This window comes from Patiria miniata, unplaced genomic scaffold (assembly GCF_015706575.1).
Source record: "Patiria miniata isolate m_02_andy unplaced genomic scaffold, ASM1570657v1 HiC_scaffold_28, whole genome shotgun sequence".
Classification (NCBI taxonomy): domain Eukaryota; kingdom Metazoa; phylum Echinodermata; class Asteroidea; order Valvatida; family Asterinidae; genus Patiria; species Patiria miniata.
In genome coordinates this window covers 7418317-7435460 of record NW_024037067.1, presented here as the reverse complement: position 1 = coordinate 7435460, position 17144 = coordinate 7418317, and the positions used below count along the sequence as shown (strand labels likewise).

Genomic DNA, 17144 nt, shown 5'->3' with positions numbered 1-17144 from the left:
TCAACACCTATTTGTAGTCGCTGCCAAATAGTATTGGCGTTTGACTAGGCAACAATGACTTTACAGTTTGGGAGGTTTCAGAGATTGGTTTTTATGATTTTGTTTTTAAATGCACATGCTTTTAAATTGCATGACTAATTATGGTACGACTAATCATGGTTTTCATTTTAAATGGATTTGAGATTACTTTTTGTCTGCTTGGTTCAGCACATGGAAAATGAACAATGATGGATAGTGTTTGTGGAAAGTTGACGGTGTTTTTAAAACGTGGCCTGTTTGAGGCAAACTTTTGGTGAATTATATTCTGAATTGCTCTTTAAAAAAAATGCATTTAAGGCCAGAGTCATTGTGAGGCCACAAATGGCCTGCTTGACAAGCAGTTGGCTTAAACGATCAAGTAACAAACAGCAACATTAGAAATAAGGGCCATTGGGAAAAGCTGGCACGTTATCAAAGGGTGCTCTTTGTACTGATAGCCATAAACAAAAAATGACCCCACAACATATATTTAATATACATACACCCAAAGCTACAGCTAGTGAGCAAATTGACCAAATGGAGGAGTTGCTTTTTAGCACTGGCCAATTTAAAGCTAGTTGAAAAATGAACTGTGCTCTAAGAGCATGTTGGCATTATTCTAATCAACTAAACCTTAACTCTTCCTATTTTGGGTATCTACAACCCTCTGAAAAAGGCTTTTATTTTGATTGTTTTTGAATACAAATAGATCCACTATTTTAGTGGACTGGTTCCTGTTCACCCCATTGTTAGGAAGGCAGAACCAGTCTACCCTTCCAGAACAGAATTATTGACAAATGGCAAATAACTCAAATCTGTACAGTTATTATTCCATAACTAAACACGGAATGGTTTTTTCAACTACAACTCTGTTCATATTCATTCAGTATGTGGTGCATGCGCTTAGTGAAGTGTACTGGAACCTCATGACATGCTGTAGGAATGTTAGTATGCTTTATAGAGAATTAACATAAATTTAATAGTACTTCAAATCAAAACTGCATTGTAAAACTATTATCCAGCCAGGAAAAGTGTGTTCATCATTGCAGTGTACATTTGTACATTACTTGATCATTATTTTAAGTTACTATTTTTCATTTTTCTATGCATAAGCCCAGCTTCCTAAATCTGTCTAAAGTATTGACTAATATTAATTGCGTAAAAAATCAACACAAAAGGGCAGGCAGGCATGTAGGGAATATGCAGTGAACATCCAGTTCATTGCTGTAAGCATACCATATACAAATTATGCAGTCATTTATTTCATAATGTTTTTACTTAGATATGATTCTACTTAGACTCTTACATGTACATGGGTAAGTATACATACACTACATGCAATGCAGATGAATAGTCATGGTGTTATAATATGAACAACTTTTAAATGAAAGGTTTGCGGAAACACCATGTGGGAATAATTTCTCAAACTAAGAGAATGGTTCTGAAAAGAACAAGAGGTATCAACTCGACGTTCGGGTCAGTATGCTCTGACCGTCTTCAGGAGAGACGGTCAGAGCATACTGACCGGAACGTCGAGTTTATACCTCTGGTTCTTTTCAGAACCATTCTCTTAGTTTGAGAAATTATTCCCACATGGTGTTTCCGCAAACCTTTCATTTATTAGTATCTCCACCATGCAAAGCCTCGAATCTTACTTTATGAACAACTTTACCAAATATATTTTCTGCACGAGGATAAATAAATAACAGCGGCATCACATAGTTCATGTACAGTGAAAGATTGTCAAACTGTTGAATTCCTCTGGGTATTTTCTCTCCATGTAGCCACTACCAAAATGTGCTAGGCAAGTGTATTTGTCTTGTAAACTAAAAAACTTGTTTTTTTCTTTTAAAAAAATGAAATGTTCGTTTTTTCAATTAAAAATGACCTTAACCTCTTCATAAATGATTCACAAGGCTTGCTAGCAATTATGTCTTTTCTTTTTAAATTTGGCTGATTATTGATAGATATTTTGAGCAATTCTAATGATTTTTTTTATAGACATATATATACTATCAGATTCTAGGCAAGGCAGCTACAGTCAAGGCAATATTGAGAGAAATGAATGAATTATACATGCTTCATTATTTACATAATCAAGGCATTGTTCACGGATCTAGTCCAGGTAATGCAAGAGAAATTACCCAAAACAGTACTACGAGTAGCTTGTGAAGAAAGACAAGGTTGAAAGTCTCTTTGAAAAGTTAGATGGCCTAAATACATAATACAGAATAAAAGAGTTTGAGTGTTAGTGATTTAAATCAAGAAGTTACCTTCTTGATGCATATCAGCATTGTCAGTGACCGTATGCCGAGTCTTTTAATATATCTCTAGTTTCTTTGGCATATAAAAACTAAGAACATTTCTATTGCCTGTGATGGGATGCACATTTATTGAGAGAGGCCAGAATAGCCTACCCTCTGGTCATGACTCCACAAACTCTTATCCCATGAAAATTTGGCAACAACAAAAACTCCTTGATTTGTGTTTTCTAACACAAATCTATTACTTCACCATTGCTTTTCCATCCACAATTTTGAGCAAAATTGTAAGAATACAACATGTTCAATATGGGAAAGTGTATATTGTCATGCAGTTTTTGTGCAGTTATTTCATAATCTTTTCATGACTTGTATTGTGCCAAGATTTTGTCCATGCTTTATAATAAAGAACTGTGAACTTGATCTCTTTGTTTAAGCAGGAGATAACAGGCAATCAAGTTCTCAGAAAGTTTTAAATGTTTCACTATGTCTTGGTGCATTTGTGCATAACCCATGACTGTAAAATCAAGAAGCTTTAATCCAATTAAGTGACAAAACAAATGAATACAATGATTGCAGGTCAGTGAAATTTTTTATCTGAAAGTTTGCAAATCAAATTGCGGTGCCAATATATTGCGTACTAACCACTTGCCTTCAGCGGAGAAACATGAATGGAAATGTGCCTCCAGCTTCACAACTTCCAAAATGTGGCTAAAATTTGTTTTGCAAGGAACAACCAAAACCAAAATATCAACAAGGTAGTGCACTGCCATATGTCAAATGAAATACAAGAACCATCAATGGGTGTTACAATAAAAAGAAATGGGTAAATAAATTTTAAACAACAGAAACTCAGGTTTCCAGTGTATTTATGGAATGAAAATATAAGATCTTGTTACTTGTTTTTGACAAGGGCAAAATAGTATTGGTAGTGCATTCAACTGAGTGACAATTCTTGTTTCCTATTCAGTGAAGTCTCGAGGACCAAAATCCTTTTTTTTCCTGTGCCCAAACAAATGCCACAAATGAAAATGTCAAGACTATCACAGGACCAAGAATGAATGTTCCATGACTTATTCATGAACAATATAAAAAAACTCTATGATTTTTCCCCAGGAAAAAGATAGCATTTCCCTATTTTTTTTTATGACAACAGGCAAAAAAAATTCCATGAGTAATGATGTAATTTAAATGTAATTTAAAAAAAATATATATTTTAAAGTCATGGAAATTGAAACTATCTCTTAACTGTGTACATTTGTTTGAATTTTGGTTCTTATTCTTACTTCTCACAGGATCATTCTTGTCTTTGCAAACCTCTTTTCGCATTAATAAAGTTCAAAACACTACCATACTGGAGAACATGGTGGGTTAGCGTCAACAAATACACTTGGCAACCATAAGAAAACTAGAACAGAAAGTGCAACATAAATAACTCAACTTTGTGCAACTACATATACATGTAAATTTGGCACGTCTTTGTTTTTGTTTTCTATCTGGCCAAATGTTCAGCTGACCGTCACAATTTCTTGTGAAATATATTGCACTCACCGGACGCAAATTAGACATTGGAAAAACGTCACTGCAACTGTTGTGATTAGTGTTGGAAAAAAATAGGATCAATTCTTAAAATCTATACCCACATGATGAAAAACTCCCTCCAAGCTGCAAGTAAGAATATAATGGATAGGATGGAGAAAGGCAAAGAGAAAGGTTACAAACAAGAAATAATGTCAGAAGGAATTCTGCATCATTAGCATGATACTATTGGCAGCCTACATGTCTGGCAGTAATCAAACAAATATATTTTAGAGAATCTGGCCTTCTAATTCTAAAGTTTGGCAGTAATGAAACAAATGTATCTTAGAGAATCTGGCCTTCTAATTCTAATGTTGCAACTCTCATTGCTATAAGAAGCATTGAGTGTGTGCATATGATGCATGAGCATGGTCCCACCTCAGTACATGTAGTTTACTGAGTAAGTCTATACAACCTTTGCATACAGCATCAATCCTGGAGGTGTTTACATATTCACATTGAGTGACAATGAATGCACTCAAGAGATACTCATGTGTATCCCTGTGGAACAAGAGCACATACTGCACCTTCAAGACAGCTTCAAAGGGTTGACATTTATATGAGGCTAGGCAATATGCCCTTAAGCTGAAATGATGTTGCTTGCAATGCCTCTCAACAATTAAAACTTTCCTTTAATCTTTCAAGGAATCGCACTTTGCGAGACAGTAAACTGACTTAGAACTGGCAAAATACTGACATATACCGACATAATACTGACAAATGGGTCATTCTATAAATTAGGGTTCATAGTGTGACATTTTCTCCTGTCCCTGTTTTGGTTCTTTGTGATTTGCCATTCAGGTATCATTAAGAATGACTTCATATGATTTTTTTATTTGTTGGTAGGTAGTTTGCTATTCATAATCACTCTTGATGGACGACTGCATTAAGCAGTGCATCAGAATTATAAAATCATAGATGTCTGATGTACATTTGTAACAGGGACAGGAAAAAAATGGACCCCAAATTTATGGAATGACCCATATTAAAACTTGATAACATCAATAAATACTAGCAAAGGATTTTATAATCTTGCAATTTGTAAGAGAGTACAACGATGAATGTAAAGAAATGGTGAAGAAATTTGAGAAAGAACTGGCTCACGTCACATGAAGTTTCAAATAAGATACATGCTCAGCGGAAGTAGCTGCAAGGTTGTCTAAGAACCAGTCATAGGAAATACAGATCACATGGCATTTCGGACGTTAACCTTCTAATGCTAAGCGACTGTTTTGTTTGTGTTCAGTGAGTGTGTCCTTACAAGCTCCATTAAACTGGCCCTAATCCAAAGGAATGTAAGAAATGAAACCCAAAAATTACAAATGTTGGAAACTTTTGGACTGTTCTTTGTACTATGTAATTGTATCAGCACATCAGATCAGCCGATATTGAGTATATTGGTAAATTGCATCAGCCAAAAAATACCTACGATGCCGATACATGTTCTGATACCAATACATGTTCTGATGCATAATATTATCTCATCCAAAGTTCAATAAATAACAAATAATAACATACATACAATGTACAATCTCCAGCCCTTGCAGTTTGTTCATGTTTTGGAGCAATGGATGTCCCCAGCAGAAGTAAACTGGACGAAAACTTCGCTTTGATTAAAAAAACTCCTCCACCATTTTGGTCTTCCAAACATACTGTTTTCATTATGTGCTATATAGGAACAACTGATGGAGCGGGATGCTAAATTTAAAATTTGATTCTTAATCTGCTCTTCATTGATGTCACAGTTTTTATTGTGCAATGTCTCAATGGAAGGCAAAAAAATAGCTCATTTAATGTTAGAGAAAGTCACACATCCTATGTTTACTGCATGGACATGAACAACCACACACTCTAAAAAAACACACGACCACAGAATCACAAAGCACTCTGTCTGGAGAGGTATTGACATAGCTGGCTGACTGACAAAAATTACACCTAAAGAGCAATGGTGAGTTTTTGTTATTTCAGGTTGTTTGTGGGAGAGTTCTTTCACCTGATGTGAGGGCAAACATAATCCTGGCCATGAACCCCCAGTCCAACACATTCCACTTCAGGGGTGTGTCCACTGTCCCACATGCCTGGGGTGCAGGTCTCACAGAGTTTGTCCAGAGTACAGGGAATGCGCGGTAGCAGGCGAAACTGATGGAGCAGCCCACGAGCCTGGAGCACAAAAGAAAAGTTTACCTTTAAAATTTGATGAAAATGTTTCATTGGAAAAAGTGAATTTGAACACTAGGTGTGGCCTAGAGACCTGCACCGTTCATTTATGACAACTGTAAGAAGTAAGAACAGCACATAGCATGCTAACTTCAGAGGCAAGATTTGATTCAAATCTGCTTAGCAACCCAACAAAATTATGCTATCAACTTTTAAATGCATGTAAATTGCTTAGCACAAAAAAAAGTCTGGCTTATAAAAGCAGGTTACCAGCTAAAACTCCATGTGATTTTCATGCTAAGCAAACAACAGCTGAATACTAATCACGAGTAATATACATCACATGGAGTTTTGGCTGGTAAGCTGCTTTTATAAGCCAGACTTTTTTGTGCTAAGCAAATTTTTGTGCTTAGCAGCGCCTAGAAATCGGCCCCAGGTAGTACTCTCAAAGCTTCCGACATTGTATTGTTGCTATGTGTCATGACAACTCAACCTTACCTGAAGTCCCATTGGCTACTCAGGTACACTTTATGGTTCGCAGTGCTTATATGTGTGCATTTAAATCAGATGACCCCACGCCCGATGTTATATAATGCATGGTTCTCATACTGAATGAGAGATATGCCTATACCATGTCTTATTTGTCCTTCCCTAATGTCATGATATTAGCACTGCATGTTCAGTGCTTTCTGATAGCTTTTGATAAAAAATCACAGGATTAATTTGGCGAGACTCGAACCCCAGGCCCACTGCTTACAAACCTCAGTGAAGGGGAAAATCAACACAATCATATATTAAAATTATTCAATTTATTAGAATTTATTTTGAAAAATGAAGACTTCACCTTTTCTGAACTTCTTTTTATATATACCAAAAGTTTATTCCAAATAGTTCCATTATAAATCTGACCTTTTTAAGGACTAGATCTCCATTCATCTGCATAGCCAGGTTACTGAAGTGCAGCAGCATATCATCGGAAGGTAATTTCTACAAACAGAAATAACATTATTTGTCACTGATAGTGTTACAGGTGCCCTTTTACTCCTGTTCATGTGCAAAAGCTTCCCATTTCATGCATATATGCCACTGACACGAATCTCATCCACTACACTGGTAACAGACAAAACCCAATATGGAATAAATCAAGATTGAATGCACAGATTTGCATAGCTCCCTAGTGCCTTCAGCCAGTGATGGCCATGATTTACGCCATGTACAGTAAACTCCGGCTAAGTCGGCACTCTCGGGAACCGAGAATTTGTGAAGACTTACGCGAATGCCGACATCTGCTGTAAGGCGTCATTTTGCTGACTTTACATGAATGGCATTTTGCACACAAGATTCATTGTACTAATTGGCTTCGATTTACCCTGGTTTATCTCCTTAATGCTTGAGTTGAATCCAGCAAATTAATCCTCGAATCGTATCATCACGTTTGGGGCATTGATAGTGGAGACCACGTGTACACAAGGGCGGATCCAGAACACAATTTTGGGAGGGGCCAAAAAAAAATTTGGTCCCCCAAAAAAAGTGGGTCTCAAAAATTACGGCGTGGGGTTCGGGGCCCGTGAGGGCCCCGAAAAATTTTTGGATTCTAGATGCTCTGTGGTGCGATCTGAGGCAATTTCTGACCACTTTAACCAATTTTTTTTGAGGAAAAGATGGTGGTGTACTCATTGCCTGCCTTTATTGCGATGTCACATTAAAAAAAAAAAAAATTGGTTTCGTTTTGGGGGGGGGCCATGGCCCCCTTTGGCCCCCCCCTGGATCCGCGGTTGCGTGTACACATATGTACGTGCACAGTAACGAATTAAATGCGTGCGTGGTCCGGTATATACCATGTACACACGCATCGACTGCAGCAGTAGTCATTCAATAAGACGACCCCCAAAAAAGACAGTGCGCATAAGACAACCCCCAAAATAGACAGTGCGCATGCGTACGGACTAGAGGAGGAACTGGTATTGATAATGCTCACGATGCACATGCGATGTATGCAGTATTCCTTTTGTAGGCACCCTTTTGCGACACTGATGCATGCAGCAATCACCGGCCGTGCCAAAGTACCACTTTTCACTCGACACTTTGCCAACCGCAGTACAGGAAGTCGATGCCAATGCATGATATTTTGAATGCCGACTTACACAAAGGATTTTGTAATGCTTTTATGGAAAGGGGACCAAGAGTAACACGACGACTTGAGCGAAATGGCGACTTATAAAAGCCGACTTAGAAATAAAAAATTCAATGGAAATACATTACGAAAAATCAGGACTTTAGTCAGACGGCCGACTTGGGCGATTTGACAAGTTGTACGATGTCGGTTTAGCCGGAGTTTACTGTATTTAGTATGTAGAGATGAGTGCTCCTACCTGATACACAATATCTTCTCCATAAACAGCAATAATGGCCAGACATATGAAGAGATGGAAGTAGTCTGTCTGGTAATGAGCCCAGCAAGCTTCCCACATCCTCAATGCTTCTGGCTCACAAAATTCCCTCTTGAAGCACAGAAGGATCCACCTGTGGTGTGACAAGTGACAAGTGACTTATGGTTGGTCCTTGACCACTGGTTTATCTTATTAATCTTGCATGGCCAATTCAAGAGGCAACATTTAAATTCAATTTACAATCATTCAAGCATAAACACAAAGAAATCACAAGAAATATTCACTAAATATATGAATTAAATCCTGCCAACCATGGTGATGTTAAAGATACATGTATGTACATATATTGAAATAAGTTCATCATTTCTTCAAAGCGCATTATACTTTTATTATTTTTGAGACAAATTTTTTGATTTGGTTATTTTGCTATTTACCAGTCTTTCTTTTATTTATAGATGTATACTCTAAAGGAGTGTGGAATAAATGTCTTCTTGAATCTTGAATCTTGATATCCAACTGTTGATAAATATTAGAGAAGTTTGTTTGTCTGAGAAGTAACAAAAGGTGTTTTGCTCTAGCTGTCACCTTGTGTCAGATTGTGTCAGGTTCATCAGGAGTGGCTCTATACTGTCACTGAATCCACTAGACTTAATGCAGAGTGCCCAGTGAGAATCTCTAAAAGGACTGTTGTTAAAAATTGAATTAAAACTTGTTTGAAGATTGACTCAACCCCGTAAACAAAGCTCAACCGTAACCAAACCCTGATCCCTCTAAAACCTGGGGGGATTGAATTATTATCAAAATGTTTCCACTATTCTTTTCATTTTTCAAAAATACTGTTCGATAAGTCTGCATTCCGACATATGAACATACAGGTGGTTATGGAGCTTGGTTCAGTTGGCTGTGGCATTGCTCTGTAAACCTTTTACATGTATTATTTTGTATAAATTTCCAAAATACCATGAGGTTTTCTGCCCATGTATAAATGTTTACTAAAGTGCAACATGCTGCTTTTTTGTTTCCGCTTTCTGTTACGGCCCTTCTGTGTAAATCAGCCCAAAGATGCATTCATTTGCCTCTAACATAACTGTGGTATTCAAAACATATACACTGTTATTTAATATCATTTTACTAATTTCTAACAAGGCTTAGAATGTCTTGGAAAGCCTGCTAATCAATTTTGCATGTGGAAATTTGAACAATTTGTAAAAGTAAACCCTAACACACCTGTGACAAAACAGCAGGTCCATGGCATCGTTGAGGAAGAGAAGATGATTCCAGAAATCCGGTAACATCAGCTTGATAAGTGCTCGTAGGTAACCCTGTAACAAGCCCACACAATGTCCGGTGTAAAACAAAACATGCTCATGGGACTAATCATATTAGCAATGTTTATGCGATGGTTATATAAACAAATTCAAAACATGTATTCCAAAAACCTTTTCTACGTATACATTTATTAAATCCATTTTTAAATCCAACTTACAGTCCAAAATAGGCAGAACAAAATGTCTTAAAAGTGCAATGCATGCTAAAAAAAAAGGCTATCCCATAATTACACAACATCATTATCAATAAGCCAATCATGACATTGTCCAAATGCAAAACCCAGTGATGAATTCAAGGAGAGCTGAATGGAAGCTGACCAGTTGTTTCTCCATGTCCTCGTCCTTAGGTGAGCTGACAAAGATGATATCATCCATGAGGCCCACTAGACACCAGAAGGCATCAGCTTCATCTTGTAACTCGGCCAATACTGGTGCTAAGAGATCTGACATACCCTGGGTGTAGCCCAGGCTGGGCTTGTACACAGCAAAATGCAGCAGGATATTCCTGAACATTTCAAGATAAGGCACAAACAATAATAATACATGTATTAAACACAGATTTTGTCTTTGCTCTGGCAGAAGATTAAAACAAGCTTTTATTACAAGGAACAATGCACTGCATGTAACAAGGAATACGTGCTTGAAGGGTCTAAATGGTTTGCTAATCAAATTTGGTTGCAAGAAGTACAGACACGTACGTTCACAAAGTGGCACCATATTTCTTATTAAGGTTAAGAGACTAGGACACTTGCCATGTCAATGAACAGTCACAATGAACAGTCACAGTCACAGTGTTAGGGTTAATAGATTTGCTGAATATCGGCCATTTTACCCATCTAAGGACACCTTGTAAAAATGTTTTCTGGCTACGTTTTTATTCTGTGAGCATACAAGAGCAAACACGCAACTTCTGGTCCAAGCATTACCGAAAACCATGTCCCAATGTCAATCTAGCCAAACTAGGAAGACATCGCTGTTCCAGAGGCTCACAGCGTGAAATTAGGTTTATGCGCTGTGCCAGTTTTTCCGGGTTGTGCTGTAAAATTAATATTCATGAGCACGTTCGTAAAAACAAACCGCCTTCCAAAAACTGCTCATAATGCAAGAAATAGCTACTGAAGCCATAAGATTTGCCGAATGTAGGTTAAAAAATGAATAACTTGAGCATCTCCATCAAAGATTTTAAAAGCGATGTCGTTATTTTCGTGAAATAAGAAAAAAAAAAACCTCCGTTTGCTGAACAAAGGCCAGCAACCCGCAAAAAAAAGGGTCCAAAATAAAGCTTTTTTTCTCCAATCAATTAGTAAGTTAAGTTAAATTAAGACTACCACAAAAACAACAACGAGACTTTATATTTTTTATTAACGGTGATTTCAAAAGAGAAAACCCCCAAACTCGCCTGCAAATGAGGGGATTCCCTGGTGGGTTTACTGAACGGACTGTGGCTTTCGCGATTCAACTGCACAGTATGCAGGGTTCACGATTCAAACAAGTAGGCCTACCACGACGCGTGACGACGCGTGATTGGCCCGTGCCCCGCGTGTATACATTCCCAGCAACGGGGATATACGCGTAGTGCCTGCTACTGGATTTGTGCACAAATGGCGCCGTTTGTTTACATTCAGTGTATGTATTAAATAGCTACGTATGTGGCTCCATCAGGGTTTTCTCTCTAACCTCTTCAACAGTACTATTCTCCTTTAATTAGTCTTTCCAATGGTAATTTACTTGATTCGGAATTAACTTACCCAGATGACGAAAAATCCCACGAAACGTGAATGTTATTTTCCTTCCGATTGAGACATTTATAAACGTTGCAATCAAAGGTAATTTTTCGCAGGTGTTTTCTAATTAAATGTCTTGCCGAAAAAATTCACAGTCTATCTGATAAAAAATGATTGTCCTTTTTCTGTCGATTTGTTGTTATATCTCAAATATCAAAAATGTATTTGTAATATAAAAAAGCGATTGAAAAGACGTCCTCCGGTGAGCTGTTTTTACGCAAAACGAGACTGGAGTAATTTGGTCACAAGAGGGCGTTTTATACGAAACAAGCACGGACATATGCACACAAACCTAATGTCGCCCTGAAAACAGCGGTGAAGACTAGCCAAAATCTGAATTTACTATACAACATACGAATTAATGAAAGAGCAGAGATGAAACTAGCATGTGGCAAAAAAATCGGAAAAAAGGCCGAACAAAAATGCGTGTCCGAAATCTGGGCCGCGCTGCCATTACACACATATACATGCATGTACAATACACTTCATGCCCAATTTCCGGACACCAACTCCTGCTTTATTTTTGATTCAAACAAAATTTTACGATGAAAAAAAAAAAACGGTCAGTGTTTTCATTGCATAAAATGCCTGAATTACGGTTAGAATAATGGAGTCATCAATAAAGAAGTTCACTTCTTACTTGAGAAAGTCGAGGGAAAAGTCCGAAAGACAAGGGCACCGTTCATGGTGCTTCAATCATGTCCATGATTCAACCACTTGCATTCATACATGGGAAAAAATCAGGCATTACCGTCTTTCTCTTCCAACAAATGCCATTGAAATGTTTCGCTAATGCTCTCTTCGCTTTCCTCGAGATAATCATCATGATTTTTAAAGCATTGCATTTTGTACAACTGAATCTGAAACCTCCGAAAATCGCACAACATAATGATTTTATCCACAGGATCCTTCACAAGGCTACCCGTCCCGGCCGGCTGGCCATGTGCTAGCGGACGGTACGGTGGTGCGGTACGTACGCACGCTGGTACCATTGCATTTTCGCACACACGTGCGACACAGTGACTTTTCCATGTCGCCTGTCAATGTTTAACCTTTTGTCCAGCCGGAGAAGGCTCCGATCAGTGTTATGCCCTGTGTTTTTTACCGTTGAAACTCTCCAATAACGACTGGTGAAAGAGATTAAAACTACGTTCGCGATGATTTTAGCACACATTTGCATCGACTTTTCTTCGAAATTATGATTGAAATAAAATTACATTTTGTGAAAAAATCATCAGAAAATCAAATTTTGTGGGACACACTGTAAAACAATCGGAAATTTCGTTGGAAAATTCAAAAAGTCGGTTTTCCGATTAAAATCGGAAAAGTTTCATCTCTGAAAGAGAGCCGAATTTTGACATGCCAAGTAAACAAACTAGTTCCATGGGCTTTTCCTCGGGAAATACTTTATTTTCAGAGCATGATTTAAGAGCCAGAGCTCTTCTGTGACAGACCTCATGATGTCAACATTAGGGTTGTTGTCCCCCTTGAAGTATGGGTGACTTCTGTCTGTACGAATCACATCCTTATCCACGGTGCACTTGACATTACGAAAAAACTCCTCCTGTTCTTCCTCACCCATTGCCAACCTAAAAACACCGTAGGAAACAAAAACAGATTAAAATGATACATTCGGTCTTTTCAAAGCCTAACAAACAATCATATGTAACAACTGCTTTGGGCTTGTAAACATTATTTTGTGAGTAATCTGGGATAGTTGGGAAAACAATGGTAAAATACCTAGCTACAAAAATGTGATACCCCGGTCGGTACCTTATGAAAATATAGGGAAAACAACATACTTTATGGGAGGTTAGTGAAATGTTCAACAAAGCAAACTAGTCAGAAAAAAAAGTAAGAATTGCCTGACCCCCAAGTAAATAAGGACAATTTGATCCATGTATAATTGTAGATGTCCTCTCCGTGCTCTTCAACAAATTTTACATTTTTGTTTCTCTAAATTTTCAGCTTCTATGTTTCATAATGAAAAAAAAAACCTACTTGTTTTCCATTTCGGACATTTGCAACCCTTTGAAAAAGGTTTTTATATTGGGTTGTTTTGACTCACACAAGCAGACCCACCCTGCTAGTAGACCAGTCCATGGTCCCTACATTACTGAGTCTGATAGCAAGGCAGAAATACCCAGCCAGAACTGAATTATTGTTGCACTGTAAATAATTCACAAATTGTTATTATTCTATAACCAACCTTGGGCTGATTGTTTTTCATTTGATGCCTAATTCAAAGTGAATAACGGTTATGTTGCTGGAAATATACGATTTGAAAATAAAATTCATTTTTCAGGATGAGAGTAAACATAATAGCACAGATAGTACATTTTAACTTTAACTAAATGTTCTACTGAAAATTTTGAAATGCCATTCAAAGCTACAATGTGCACACAAAAACTGCAGGTATTAGTAAATGAAGTCACAAAATCTATGTACAAAGAGCAAATTTCTTTTGTCAGGTAAATTACAAGCTGGGCAATTCCACACCAAGGTGGACATGACACCAAAAAATTCAAATACATGTGACTTAAACAAATTTGGCATCAAATGAAAGCTAAAAGTCTATATTTTCAAGATTTGAAGTCGGAATTTTATTTTTTATACATTTCGGTACCAAAAAATAGGATTATGTAATAATCCTGTTTTAATCCTAAAAATGTGATTAATAGTGATATGAAAGTATTCTACCAATAGACACACAAAAATATGTACTAATGCCATCAGTTTCTGTCATGAGAAAGTATTGGTCTTGAAAAACCGACTAAAACTTTTTTTTAACATTTTGCGTAATTTGTTTCGCTTCAGTGACTTCTAATATTTCAGCCTTCGAAAATGTCCTTCCGTTACCGAAAAAATACATATTTTTAATTTATTTTTAAAACTTGCAGTATGAATGCATTGAAAGTTATTGTGCAAAGCAAGTTTAGGTAGGCCTTCAATATGACATTATAACTGACACTGCTGTACTTCTTGTTTTTTAATTACAATTAATTAAGTCACGTCCTTCCGTTACCAAATTGGTAACAGAAGGACGGTAACGGAAGGACAAGTCGTATTTTTATCAAATGTTACGACATTTGCGCTCATGTTTGAAAAATGAAAATCACTGCAAATACATGCATGTATAATGAGCATTGAAAGGACATTCATGTGACCCACCTTCACAAAAGCGGGATAAGCAGGGCAAGGTGTTTATTACAAAGGAAGGCACAGGCATGTACAACATGTACAATGTACATGTACATATATGCCGATGTACCAGTACTTGTACATGTATGGAGTTGTTGCAGAAAATCAAATCATAAAGTTGCTGCCATCAGCATTCATGGACAATAGATCAAGATACGAATTATGTGAAGCCATTCCAGAAGCAAATTAAGTCAAAAATGAGATGGCAGAAAGTACTGGTACTTTGGGGCACTTTCATTCAATTTACATGTGTAAGACATGTGAGGTGCAATCTTTGACAAATTATGCCCAAGTTAACAATTTCAGTTTGGATGTTTATAAATTAATTGTTACTACTCTAAATCATTATAATTTGATTTCAAACATTGATTTTAGAGTTCAATTAAAAGCAACACCTAACTGAAGCCATCAGTTCTACCGGTAGATGTTTTTACCTTAAATGTACATGTAGGCTGGTTGCCCCCCCCCCCCCCACCCTTTAGGTAAACCTTTGAACCTACCGGTATTATTATTAAAAGTTGTTGGTGAACATGTAACCAATATACTCAAGAGTTCAAATACTGTGTATTTAAACTTTTAAGGATTGAGGTGATGGGTTTGAAGTCTATTTCTGTAGTAGTCCTGTGTTCGTGAATTATGTGTTTTGGGTTGTTTTCGTTTTTCTTTTGTTATCATTAATTAGCAGGCTTCTATTTTTATCTCAATTGTTTCTTGGGTATAATTATTTATGCCAGGTCTGCATATTGTTGATTTCACATTCAGTTACACATTTCAGCAATTTGTTTCACTTGTATAATTAGTGTAAATTCACATTTTGTTCATGCTATAATTGAGTAAACCTTTTGTCCTTCCGTTACCGTCCTTCCGTTACCAAATTATAATCTGCTTAAAACGTTGTAATTATATTACCGAAACACTTAAAGTTAAATGAAAGGTGGTATAGTATAGATAAAGCTTCAGGGATTCCATTTCCTACCTTTAAAATATAATTGCCCCATAAAATTCACAGAGTTTACGCAAAACGCGAGTAAGTTGGAAAACCCTTGTCCGTTTTACCGTCCTTCCGTTACCGACCTCATTAATATTCATAATTCATAAACGGGAGGCATTCATGCCCCCCAAAAGTGTGGGAAATGAAAGTAGCATTATAGCAATACAATGGTGACATTTGTTTGCTGTAACTATAAACAGTGTTTGTGATACACACATTTGAAATTTTGTTTAATGAGTGAAAACGTCCTTCCGTTACCGTGGAATTGCCCAGCTGTATCCACATTGTGTATGTTCAGTTATGGCTTCAGGTGTTGTCATTAATGACACACCATTGACTATCCATTGCCACAGACCAACACTGCTTGACTTGCTATAAGCTTTCTGTTTGTGGGTCATTCTTCATTAAGTGCCTACTAGCATGTCCCGATACTTTGACGCCGTATCGACAGAAAGTGCGTAATTTTGTGATGTCTTTTTGTGGATTTATATTAATAAACATAATGCTGATAATAAATGATCATAAAAAGCCAGAGAAAAAAGTTTATATTGTTCTTTATTTTCTGATGTTTGATGTCGACCCCTGGAAAACCCATGTCCCGATTGTACTATGTAAAAATTCCGATCGTTATATTTATTTGGTGGAGTGACTTTTCTTCATGAAAACACTTTTAAACGATAGGTATTTATTACTTAAATCTATTCAATGCTTCAACATATGCCATTATAGACCAATGAAGTCCTAAGGTTTTGTCGGAAATTGTTCGTCCCGAGGATTTCAGTCAGATACCCTCACAAACCTATGCAGCGCCCTCAATAGTTGATAAAAACCGAATAGAAACACTGCTTTGGTCTTTGTACACGCGCAAGATACGACGGTGCATTGTGTTCGAATTTTCCCCAGGTATCGTGAATGAAAACCCATCAAACCAGTGCCTAAATTACGGATGCGTACCTTTATTCGGCGTCATCTCCGAAAGCTTTAACACATGCCTTATTTATATTTTTATTCTAAAAAAGTATTCATGAAAACGATCAGAATTGTGTAAACTTCCAAGCACATCTGGTATTCATGCTTCAAACAAACTGTAGATGGCGCTACATGAGTTTGATTGATTGCGCCGTGCGCTAATTCTAGTTCCTATGCAAAATAATGATCACATCCCATGCAAGAAATTCAACATTTGATAATGTTTTTTTTCACAATTTTCAAAAGGCCCAAAGTAGACACTTACTGAAAAATGACCCTTGTGTTTATGGGTACTGCTTCAATAGGTTTTGTTACTGATACCCATCAGTGACTATTTGTAGCCACAGACCAATAATGCCTGATTCAGTCATAGCAAAGTCTTCTTCCATATCTCTTCTGTTTGTATTTATTGGCTATGGTTCCAGTTTCCCCTCGACACCCAGCAGAGACTATCTACCAGGGGTGGG

At 37.1% G+C, this 17144-nt stretch overlaps 1 protein-coding gene across 3 annotated transcripts in view; it reads right to left on the bottom strand.

Moving 5' to 3' along the window:
- Positions 1 to 1709: 1709 nt before the first annotated feature.
- LOC119734787 (TBC1 domain family member 16-like) overlaps positions 1710 to 17144 on the bottom strand; it is a 30482-nt gene continuing 15047 nt past the window's right edge. For all 3 annotated transcript variants that reach the window (XM_038208340.1, XM_038208341.1, XM_038208342.1), the window contains 7 exons: positions 12971 to 13105; positions 10051 to 10237; positions 9632 to 9726; positions 8387 to 8537; positions 6924 to 7001; positions 5851 to 6017; positions 1710 to 3944 (listed from right to left, as the gene is read on the bottom strand). In XM_038208340.1, coding sequence (XP_038064268.1) covers positions 3899 to 3944; positions 5851 to 6017; positions 6924 to 7001; positions 8387 to 8537; positions 9632 to 9726; positions 10051 to 10237; positions 12971 to 13105 — 859 coding nt within the window. In that variant the 3' untranslated portion in view covers positions 1710 to 3898. The remainder of the gene's footprint in view (positions 3945 to 5850; positions 6018 to 6923; positions 7002 to 8386; positions 8538 to 9631; positions 9727 to 10050; positions 10238 to 12970; positions 13106 to 17144) is intronic.